A 12,400-nucleotide genomic window follows, 5' to 3' on the forward strand; every position below is an offset into this window, starting at 1 on the left:
AGCTTGATTATCCAGGTTGTCATAACTTTCAATCGATCACGTCTGGCTGTCAATTCCTGTTAATTTTAGCAATGGGAGTATTTCACTTATAGTCATTTTTTGATCTTCAAAGTTCTCCGTTCGTACATAGACTTGTGAAATATCCTCTTCTGTAATAGTTAGTTGATTGATAGAGTAGTCATTTAAGGTCTCAATCTGGGATTTTGGGTCCAGAATTTTTCTAAAGTTCAATTGATCAGTGAGTTCTTCCATCTCAAATTGTGTACACTGTTGCATATAAGCTTCTTCTTGGCCTGTAAATTGGTCTTTTAAAATTTGGGACTCAGCTTGTGATTCTAGAAGATGGTCTTTAGTTTTTCTCCATGACTTCATCTCCTCTGTCATTTCCAATATTTTTTCCAATATCAGCTCATAATCCAGTCCAGAATTCAATTGATCAGTAAATTCTTCTTCCATCTCAGATTGTGTATATTGTTACATATAGGCTTCTTCTTGGCCTACAGGTTGATCTTTTAAAGTTTGAGGCTCAGCTTGTGGTTCTGCAAAATAATCTTTAGTTTTTCTCCATAACTTCATCTCCTCTGTCATTTCTAATATTTTTTCCAATATCAGCTCATAGTCAAGCTGTGGGTAAAAGTCTTCTATTTCCATAGTAAAAGAGTCTTTTAATCTTTTTGTGGAAACTATATTTATTAAGAGTCCATATACATCCACCTCCACAATTTTTAAATCACAAACACAACCCACAGCTGTTTCTTTTCTTCTTGTTAATTCCTGAAAGTCAAAAACCTCTCCAAACACCAAAGCAAAGACATTAGAATTGCAGTAAATGTTTTCACCACAAGATGTCCTCAGTAAGCTATAGAAAGTTTTTTCTTTGCTCGTTAAGAATGACAAAGAAAGAGACAGAAAAAAGCAAATCTCGTCAGTATAATAAGTAAAATAATGCTCTAAATTACAAATCTTTCCAGGGATGCCCAATATCCAAAAGGTTCAAAATATAATAAGTGCTATTCTGTAGTTTTGTTTAAAATGTATTTCCCCTCCAAACAGACAGACGCCGCTTTCTTAGAATAGGGAAGTCATCCAAAAAGCAAGCTCTTTGCAAGAAAAATAGTTTAAGGAAATAGTCAGGACGGAGAGAGGGAGGGAAGGTCTCACCCGGATTCACCACGATGGTTCTTTATGCTTAGATGATTTTTTAACTTCAACTGGCACAGCGAAATAATCGGCCATTTTACTGGCCAATCTTCTTCTCCATCGGCCCTATTGAGTTAGCTCAGACTGCAGGGGGAGCCGCCACTCCACCGCAGCCGAGCAAAAGCCTCCTTGATGGTGGTTGCCCCTCCAGGATGATTTAGGACTTGCATAAGGGTCTACCGGTAGAGAGAAAACAGCCAACAAAGAGCGACAGCTCTTCGTATGGCTGAGCCTGCCGTGATGCGGAAGCCCAAATAAATGTTTTTTTGACCCTATAATATATTTTTGCCTAAAGATTTTTTTTTTGTCCTGTAAAATGGATACTCACTAAAATGTACATGATACATTCTAACTAGTTAAGTCCAATAAATTGAACTTAGAATGCTGATGATAGTTCAATTTCTGCTGAAAATACATTTTTGAAAGATAGAGCTTTTCTATTACTTGAGGAGGTCATAATTCTGAATACTTGAGAACCACAGGTCTCAACTTAGAGCTTTACCTTTTCTAATTCTGTATTATACTACTCCTCTATTATGCTGTGTTTCCTTCTCTTTTCTGGATTTCTGCATTACCATAGGAGATTCACCAATTTTTGTTGGAGAACAGAAAGAAAAGGTAAGAAAGTTTTCAAAATAGGAGTAAAGTAATCATTTCTCACATTTTTTTTCTAATTCTTATTCTCTGTGTTTGTTTTTATTTTTATTATATGTCATTTCATTATTTTTCTCTTACCTTAATTAGAGTTACTTCAAAAATGTTCACAAATATAAAAACAATAAACTTAACTATCTGGTATTTTTTTCCATATTTGTCCTGATATACCTATTCTTACATCTTTATATACTTCTATGTACCATAGCTATTGTTAAATCTTAAATCTGTTTATAAGTTTCATGATAAAATCATTACAGGGCAAACTGCCAGTACAGTTTTCTAGATTTGGGAATAAAATTGTCAAACTATATATCAATATCTCTTCATGTTGCTAGATAATCTTCAATAGAAAATATTTTAAAATTAAGTACTATAGAGTGGAGTAAAATTTAGTCTGATATGAAAGAGACTGAGTTTTTAAAATGTATTTTCTTTTAACTAGTGAGTGGATTATTGTGATTTTGATTGAATGCATTAATAATGTCTTCTTGTAATGCAAAAATTAGTGATTTAAAAGTCACTATACTTTAAAATACAGTTATGAATATGAGGACAGGTGTATATTTTTCGTACTACCATAGAGTGGTGTAGAAATAAATGGGAAACCATCTGTTAGGTCCTTTATACTAGAATAAGACTCTTATAATCACACCTTTAGAACACACTATAAATAAAGTACATCTAATTAATGCCACTTGGATAAAACTAGAAAAAGGAAATTAATAGACTTCAAAACAATCCTTCAACTAATGATTAGAACTAAAGAAAAAGGGATTATTATTGTTAATTAAACCATTGAATTTGTAAAATGGGTCTTTTTAATCCACTGGATTTACAACATTTCCTCTAGTTTATATATCACAAAAAATCCCTCTTGAAAAAAATTCTTTCTGTGTATTTAAAATAGTTTTATGAAATAAAGATATTTCAGCTGTCATTTTTGTTTTTTTCTAGCATTATTCACTAATAATTAATTGATGAATTTAAGGTATTGAATTAATATTTTAAAATATTTTATTAACTTTGGGAATTTCGAATGGGCATCCATTCTTATTGTGAATACTAAGGCTATATATATAGTATAATTTATTTGGATTCTGTTGCTTATCAGGTACATATTCATGCAAATGTACCATTAACTTTTTCACTATTAGCTGTTAATTATGTTTTTTGTTTTTATTTTTAGAACACCCTTTTTAGTTGTATTAATAGAAATGAAAGTAAGTATCTTATTTTATAAAAAAACTGAATTTTGACTTTTTATTCTCTTGATTTCATTTTACCTTTTAAAAATAATTTTTCAAGAGCATATATCTGCGTCACATGTGTAAAACGGACTCAAGCAGAATAGATTGCATTTCTTCTAAATTTAATAGTCTTTTTTATGTATTTTAGTATGTTTCAAAATATAGAACCTTTTGGCCAAATATTTCTATGTAGTAGTAAGAACAATGCTAGTTAGTTCCTGAAATTCTAAACAGAATTATATATTCAAGCTTATCAGCAAAGATGAATATACTTTTTAATAATAAAACCTCTTTTTTTCCTTAGTGGGATCAGTTTGTTGCAATTACGCTGGCCATCAAACAAATTGCTGGGAATACTGTCAAGCAATTTTTCGAACAGATACTTCTCCGGGCCCTTCCCAGATAAAGACTCTTGAAAATTACTGCGTTTCTGTGAGCCCAATGTTACTGAATTGTGTGAATAACTATACACAGTCATATCCAATGAGAAATTCAACAGATAGTAAGTATATGACAAAGAAACTTTGTCATACAATAATCTGGTCAATTAATGCATGGAAATAACACAATAAGACTTTTATAGATTAAAGATTATTAATTCAATTATTGAGTGTTTTTTTTTAAAAAAAATCTGTACAATTTTGCATTCTAAAATTAAGGATAACTATATGTCCTGGTTATTCTACAGGATAAAGCCATAAATATTTTAATAGAAGACATGCTATGCATGAATATCTCTGAAGTTATCTTCAGCATTAGGTTAGGAAAAAACTCCTGCTTAATATCTGAGGGATCATTGTTAATCAAATTCAAATTTATTATAGCTGTTGTAGCTTGAAAAAAACAAGATATTGAATAAAATAAGTATTATATTCATATGTGTGTGTATGTGTATGTGTGTGTGTGTATGTGTGTGTGTGTGTGTTTAGCTAGCAATAAATACAAGAACACTGTTTTTCTGTTTTTATATATATGTGTTCTTAAGAATATTAAAAATATTAAAAATAAAAAGGTGATTCCTGGGTAAACTCATGTTTCGCTAGCAATAAATGCAAGAACACCAGGAAATTATAAAACTATAAAAAGTTTTAATAAATTTAAAACACCAAGCTTTCGCCGGCAACTGCTGGCATCGTCAGGGTGGTTTCCAGTCGATGGGAGAGGCTATTTATGGCTGTGGCATTCTTTGCACCCGGCTCATGGATCTTGTCACTGGCCCCAGCCAATCCATCTGCACTTTGATCCTAGTTTCCGTGTTACTGATCGTTGTTTTCTTGCTTTCCTTTGTACCAACATTCTCATCCTTTTTCTCCTCATGTGGTCGTGGGTTGGGGGAGCTTGCACGTTTTCGTTGTTTGTTTTCCTTATCCTCCTTCCTGTTATTCCCCCTCCTCGTTCTCCTCCCACCTTCCCTCTTTCCATAGTCTTTATTCGCAATTATCACCTCATTGCTTTCTCCTACGTAACCAGCTTTCATTGTAGTTGTCTTATCGTGACTCCCATTCTCTGATGTTACTTCACTAACTTTCATTTTCTTGTCAATGGGGGCATGTCCAACAATACCGTCAGGGTTTGTAACATTTTTAGCCTGGCTGTCACTCCCCCCTTCGCACAAAATCCTTGGTGTGGGGGTCATCCCTTCTCCGTGGCTCATACTCCATTCCGTGAGGGTGAGCGATCATCTTCAGGAGAAGAGAAGGGGGTGGGTTTTTCAGTTCCCGGTTTCTCACTCCCTGCCTGTTTCCAGGGGGAATTCCCCTTCTGAGATGTTTCCCATGGTTCGCTCGCATTATCGAGGTGAGACCATGTTGTTAAGATGCCATCATGGATGGGGTTAATCACGGAGCCGCTGGCGGGGGTGGGGGCGATGTTACAGCCCTTCCATTCACGATTGTCTCCTGTCCGGGTGCTGGTACGGGGCCGTATCATTACACAATTATTCATACGGCATGGGGAAACCTCAGATTCATCGGCAGTAGGCTCACAGCTGTTAATACGTTTTTCCACTTGTTGGGAGTCAGCACATGTCTCCGCACTTGGAGAGTTGCTCAATAGTAAGCTGTTCTCTATCCGGGTGTTTCCAGAACTCTTTCTCTCCACCAACCCTCCTCCCAGAAGGCACATTGTAGTATTAGACTATTTCTTTCCGGGGGACTGGCTGTTTCTGGCCCATGCTCTTAACGCTATGTGTGCAGGAGATAAGTCTATATGCCTGTTGATGGACTCATTGTCTGAAAGCCAAGCTTCCTTAAGGAGTCGGCCCCCTTTCGTGTTGTCATTAGCCATCACCTGGACGTTATCGAAGTCAAACCCATGTCCTGACTCTAGCATGTGTACCCCGATTTGGGAGTATTGATCGCCTCTCCTCATAGCCAACTTGTGCTCGTGAATCCTAGTTCTAACGCGTTTGGATGTCTCTCCCACATAATTCACGGGGCAATCTTTACAGTTGATTTTATAAATGACGCCAGACCTCTCTGTGATGGGAAGTGGATCCTTTGGTCTCATTACCTTGGATCGTAACATCTGATTTGGGTTATATGCCACCCTCAACGTTGTAGGGTGCCAATAACTTAGCTGTGACCTCTGAGACGTTACTAACATAAGGAAGAGTAACCCGGGTAATTTGTGGTGTTGACTCTTCCATTTGAAACCTAGCACGGGGTCTAAGTGGCAGGCTATGGCATCTGATGAATTTCATGGGATATCCGTTGCGTCTGCATACCTTGAGAAGATGTTTCCTCTCCTCTATCCTAGCCGTAGCCGTGCTGCAGTGGGAATCCACCCTCTTAAAGAGGGTCTTAATGCAGCTGACCTTGTGGGACACCAGATGGTTACTGTCATAATGCAGCATTCTGTCAGTGTGTGTGGGTTTGTGATAAACTTGGGTCCTCAGGGTTCCGTCTGGTTGACGGTGAACCAGAACATCAAGAAATGCCAGTTTACCCTGGTGTTCTTCTTCCTCTAAATTGCAAATCCACGCACACTGAGTTAATGTGTCCACAAAGTCAGCTTTCTGGCTCCTCTTAACAATGGCAAAGGTGTCGTCCACGTAGTGAGCCGAAAACTTGGGACAGCATTGGGCCATCGCTATGTGTTCCAACTGCTGCAACACAGCTTTTGCTATGATACTGGAGATCGGTGACCCCATGGGGGTGCTCTTAACCTGCTCAAACATAGTATCTTGGAATGTAAAATATGTTTTTAAACATATCTCCAAAAGGTTCACAAGGTCTCGGGGCCGAAGAGAATCTTGTTGCTGCCCTAAGCCCCTTAGTTCAAGGACCTCTCTGACTGTTTTGACAGCAAGATCCTGTGGGATAGAGGTGAAGAGGGAGACGACGTCAAAGGACACCATCACCTCATCATCCTCTATCCTCACGGATCTGATCCTATCAAGGAACTCTTCAGCCGATTTGACCGTGGTGGAACTGTCATTGACCAAATGGCTGATGCGAATGCTCAGCCATTTAGCCAGGCTTGAGATCGGGGTGTTCTTAAATGACACAATGGGACGAAGGGGAACACCCTCCTTGTGAACCTTGGGAAGCCCATAAAATCTGGGCATTGCAGTATCACTAGGGTGTAACTTTCTGAGGGTGGTGTCGTCTAGCCTCTTACTACGTTTGAGGGTGTTAAGTACCTTGTTAGTATGGTTTTTTAAGGGCCGTCATTCCCCCTGGAAAGAGGCAGGGAGTGAGAAAATGGGAACTGAAAAATCCGCCTCCTTCACTTCCCCTGAAGATGATCGCTCACCCTCAGGGAATGGAGAGGAGTATGAGTCACGGAGAGGAGATAACCCCCACACCGAGGATTTTGTGTGAAGGGGGGGGAGTGACAGCCAGGCTAAGAATGTTACAAACCCTGACGGTATTGTTGGAAATGCCCCCATTGACAAGAAAATGAAAGTTAGTGAAGTAACATCAGAGAATGGGAGTCACGATAAGACAACTACAATGAAAGCTGGTTATGTAGGAGAAAGCAATGAGGTGATAATTGCGAATAAAGACTATGGAAAGAGGGAAGGTGGGAGGAGAACGAGGAGGGGGAGTAACAAGAAGGAGGATAAGGAAAACAAACAACGAAAACGTGCAAGCTCCCCCAACCCACGACCACACGAGGACAAAAAGGATGAGAATGTTGGTACAAAGGAAAGGAAGAAAACAACGATCTGTAACATAGAAACTAGGATCAAAGTGCAGATGGATTGGCTGTGGCCCGTGACGAGATCCATGAGCCGGGTGGAAAGAATGCCACAGCCATAAATAGCCTCTCCCATCGACTGGAAACCACCCTGACGATGCCAGCAGTTGCCGGCGAAAGCTTGGTGTTTTAAATTTATTAAAACTTTTTATAGTTTTATAATTTCCTGGTGTTCTTGCATTTATTGCTAGTGAAACATGAGTTTACCCAGGAATCACCTTTTTATTTTTAATATTTTTAATATTCTTAAGAACACATATATATAAAAACAGAAAAACAGTAAGTATAATGGAATAAAAAATAATTAAGCAGCTAAAATATTATTATGTAATAGTACAGTGTGTCATACAAATGGTAACACAGAACTGGGTCTTGAGTCCTTGTCTGAGAGTAGTAGCATTAAATAGAAATTGTATTCTCTACCTGGAAATTTCTTCAAGAGAGGCTATATAAGGGTCACCTTAGAGTTCTTATGTAGAGTACAGAATAACAGAGCTAGAAGTGACTTTGAAAGTCTTCTAATCCAACACCATGCCCAAGCAGGGGGCCCTATATCATTCCAGACAATGGCTGTCCAATCTCTTTTTAAAAGCCTTTTAAAAAGAGATTGGACAGCTGTAGTCCTTCTCTTTGTTAAACTACACACACCCTAGTTCCTGCAACCACTTGTCATGTATTTTAGCCTCCAGTCCTATAATAAATTTTCTGGCTCTTTTCTGCACTCTTTCTAGAATCTCAACATTTTTGAATAGCGTCTTTGGAAATTCTCAGTCATCCAGGTCATCGTTATCTCAAAGATGTTTTTTCATGAGGCAACTGGACTTTCTTGTTTTTTCTTTGAAGACATTCACTTCTCATCCAAGAAGCTTCTTTAGCTCTGACTGGATGGGTGGGGAATGGAAAGATTTATACTTCTGCAGACAGCTGGTCATTTGATTCTTTTAGCGAGTCATTAAAGCTACCTGGAGGGTTATCTGTGTCTTCAGGGACGCCTGAGTAGTGCAAATGGAAGTGGAGCCTTCTTGGAACTGTTGAAAGGACTGTGTTGTAGACTGGAGATAGATGATGTCAGATCCCTCTCCCTCTGTTGAGAAAGTCGGATCCCTCCCCCTTTGTTGAGAAAGTCCAGTTGCCTCATGAAAAAGCATCATTGGGATCTTTGAATAGTGATGACCACAATTGGCTATAGTATTCCAAGTGTGTTGTTAATCAAGGCAGTATAATGCGGCACTAACACTTCACATGATCTTGGTTCATGAAGTTGTTGATGTAGCCTAGAACTACATTTTTTGGGGGGCAGATGCAGCACACTGCTGGCTTGTATTTAAACTAGGACTCCTAGTTCCCTCTCACAGTTACTACTATTGAACCAGTTATCACCTATTTTATACTTGTGCATATGGCCTAGAGATTCTGTTGAACCATCAACACATGGACATAACCAAAGATAAATAGGAGTACCCTTAAAATGTCCAAGAAGGACTGGTGAGAGCATACTATCCAACCTAGCTAAACCTAACCCTAACCCTTACAAAATTTTAAAATTGGAATTGATGATCTGTCAGGGCCCACTTCAAAACCTCATCCTAAGAAAGCAGAACTCATGGAAGCAGTTTCTTCCAAAATGAACTTTTATTAGGAGAAGCTGATAGAAGGCATAATAGACAGGATCTGAGGGTTTCCCGCTCAGATCAATAGGTTAAAAGAGTCTCTAGCAAACCCCATCCCAATGGTCAGTTCAAATGGGCCAATCCCCAGGTCTATTGTGGGAAACAGCTGATAATGCTGGTCTGTCTCAGACTTGTAGCAATGTTTGTTGGGTCTTCGCACCTTCCCTTCTGAAACAGGAGATAAGCCAGATGCCCAGAGGTGCATTCCTTTTTCCCTCTTTCAAGCTGACATCAAGGGAGAGAGTTCAAAGAACATTTATGCAGAGACAGTGAAAGAGTTACATTGTAGTGATAGAGAAAAACAAAGCGGCAGCCTGCAGCATCTTCCCCCCTCCCTTCCAGAAGTATGGCAGAACCCAAAAGGATAGAAAGAATGGAATTAGAAAAGAGCCCCTTAAACAATATTCTGACATCCTGCCCCCCCTTAAAAAAGAGAGATCCACCTGTGGGAAAACAGAGATAAATAAAGATATAGGTTAGTCTGGTTTGTTTGGGTATTTTGTGTCAAATTTCTTAAGCAGTTTAGGGGCTTTAATATGGCGTTTGTGGACCCACTCATTTTGGGAGGATGGAAGATGTTTCCACTGAGTGGAGCCATGGTATTTTCTGGAATCTAAGATTTCTTTAATTTTGAAATTTTGTTTCCCTACTACCATAATGGGAGGAGGGGGAGGAGCAAAAGCTGGTCTTAACAGTGACTGTTGCTCATGTTTTAGAAGGCTGTAGTGGAAATTTGGATGAATTTGTCTGAGGGACATTGGGAGTTCTAATTCTACTGTGACAGGGTTTATGATTCTGAGAATGGGGAATAGTCCTACATATTTGAGTCCCAGTTTCTTGGAGGGTTGTAAGGATTTTAGGTATTTGGTAGAAAGGTAAACCTTCTTCCCTACACTAAATGGTTTGGACTCAACTCTCTTTTTATCTGCTTGCATTTTATATGCTTGCCGAGCCTCATTCAAGGCTTTTCTGACTACTGGCCAGGTATTCTTTAGTTGTGCAATCCACTCTTTTAATGAAGAGATTGCAGGGTCTGTTGAGGAGAGTTCAGGCATTGGGTTGAAACTCTGTCCCGTGGCTACTTGGAAAGAGTGTAGCCCGTGTTGTTGTAAGCAAATTCTGCGAACGGAAGCAGGTCAGTCCAGTTGTCTTGTTGGTAATTAATAAAGCTGTCAGAATCCAATTATATTTCATCTTTAATTATCAAATATAGAAACTCCCAATTCTGCCATCTTTGGATTCTGCCATAAGAGGGAGAGAAGGGGGAGAACAAAGGGGCTTTATGGCCCTCACTTCCTTCAGTACACTTCAAAGAGCTGAATGCTGAATGTGTGTTTATTGTAACCTCGAAGCGTTAGCATACCAAAGGAGGGTATTTGCCTTTCATGTAGTTGTCTGAAGTCTCCATCCAGACGGAAGAAAGAAGAAAGGGGGTGGAATTGTGATACTTGAAACTATCACTGGAAGGGGGGTTGATTGGGTGGGACTACTGGGGAACCCCTTAAAACCTTGAATGGAAGAGCTTGAACCCCAATTCCTGTCTAGCATGCCTGCAACCATTTTCTCTTAATAAAGGATTCCTGTTGGAAGAATTATTCCAAGAGTTCTGTCTTCTTAAGATGCAAAGTGGGGTGGGTCCTTACATTAGACAGGACTTGCAAAATTAATCCACCTGGAAGGGAGACCCTTGCCGGGGATTTTGCAAAAAATTTACCATGTCAGACAATGGAGAAAGAGAGGGGGAAAACTCCCTGGAAAGAGAGCCGCTGACCCAGTTGGAACCTTGCCAGATGTTGGGATCTGAGAGGTCAGATTCCTCGGGGAAGAAGTGGTGGAGACACAGGACCACAAGCCTCGCTGGTCGATGAACGTTGGAAAGAAAAGTGAGTGGAGAAAGGAATCAAGAAAGGTGACCCTGAGACGGGGGACCAAGCAACCAGAATGGAAGCAGGAGATGGCGAAATCCCTGCACGCAAGTGAAGAGGGAGGAAGCTGGGTACCGTACTCAGACTGGATCCTAGAGAAAGCTATTGACCTGATGAAGAGAACTCTCAGCTCCCTAGGAGAGGAGAATCCTGAGCCCTACGGCCGCCCCAGTTCCTGGAGCCACAAAGGGAGAGACACCGAGGGGGACATGGAACCTGCAACCCCAGGGACATCTACTGATCCAGGAGCCCCCACCCCCTACCAGACCACAGATGGCAATCTGGACAGAAGACACTACCACCCACAACAGAGGCACTGATCCATTCCAAGACGTCCACCGTTGGAAGTGAAATTCAAAGGGGAGCCAACACGCTTGGGGTTTTTCCTAACCCAAGTCCTCAGCTACATGGAGGAATATGGGCAGGACATTCCCAGCGACAAAGCCCGCATCCGGATCGTGCAATCTGCCCTGGATTGACCAGCTGCGGATTGGGTAGTGAACTTGCATGACTCCAATGCCCCAGAACTCAGTAACTTCAACCGTTTCATGTCCTCTTTGAGAAGACGATTTGAAAACCCCCTGGCTGATCGCAAAGCCCGTGAAAGAATAACAACGATGAGGCAAGGCAAACGCCCAGTGGCCGAGTATACACAAGAATTCCGGGCCATTGCCAGCAAACTAAATTGGCCAGAAGACATCCTCCTTGGCCATTTCAAAGACGGACTAAACTATGATCTATATGATGCTTGCCTGCCCCGAGGGGACCCACATCGACTTGAGGAATGGTACGTCTTGGCAGAGGAAGCAGAGATCGACACATTGAAGAGGCACTGCCGAAGAAAACAATGGAGCCGCCCCCCGCCTGAGCTGACACACCAACCGCCAAGAAGCAAATGGGGTGTTTCAAGTGCGGAAGAGAAGGGCATCGAGCTGTAGAATGCCGCTCAAAGGCCCCCCAGCACAACCCAGACAGATCCCCAATCAACAAACCCAGAGAGTATTCAGCTAAGCCAAAAGAAACAGCCATGAGAATGATGGAAATTGCAGAAACTCCCACCTCTGCTCACCAAGGGGAAAGAACTCCAGCCTACACCACAGGGCCGGTGGATGCCTCAGATGACAGCTCGGAGGGCGAACCCCTGGTAAGTGGATGCATCACACCCATCTTCAAAACAGTGACTATATTAATCCCCCCCATGCCCGAAGCTGTGAAGGTGAAAGCCTTAATAGACTCTGGCTGCACCCGCTGCCTCATTAGCCCAACACTAGTGGGGAATCTGGGCATCCCATCCAGGAGACTGGAACAACCAATCTCATTTGGCCAGCTAGATGGATCCATAGCAGGGGGGGTGCCAGCTACCCTAGCCACTCTGCCAATACACCTCTCCCTGGGCAACCATGAAGAGGACTTAACGTTTGTGGTGACCCCAGGTATGGAATGCCCAATGATTCTAGGGATGGAATGGTTGAAAAAATGGAACCCCTGGGTAAATTGG

The 12,400-nt window shown here is 40.9% G+C and overlaps 1 protein-coding gene across 1 annotated transcript in view; it reads left to right on the top strand.

Moving 5' to 3' along the window:
• Positions 1-1,668: 1,668 nt before the first annotated feature.
• The window catches only part of RECK (reversion inducing cysteine rich protein with kazal motifs), a gene marked incomplete at its 5' end in the record, with an annotated part of 193,380 nt that continues 182,648 nt past the window's right edge, over positions 1,669-12,400 (top strand). The window contains 3 exons of the mRNA XM_039355685.1: positions 1,669-1,818; positions 3,044-3,077; positions 3,409-3,606. Of these exons, the coding sequence (XP_039211619.1) occupies positions 1,669-1,818; positions 3,044-3,077; positions 3,409-3,606 (382 nt within the window). The remainder of the gene's footprint in view (positions 1,819-3,043; positions 3,078-3,408; positions 3,607-12,400) is intronic.

The sequence above is a fragment of the Crotalus tigris genome, unplaced genomic scaffold (genome assembly GCF_016545835.1).
Source record: "Crotalus tigris isolate CLP2741 ecotype Arizona unplaced genomic scaffold, ASM1654583v1 scf7180000018730.549990, whole genome shotgun sequence".
Lineage (NCBI taxonomy): Eukaryota > Metazoa > Chordata > Lepidosauria > Squamata > Viperidae > Crotalus > Crotalus tigris.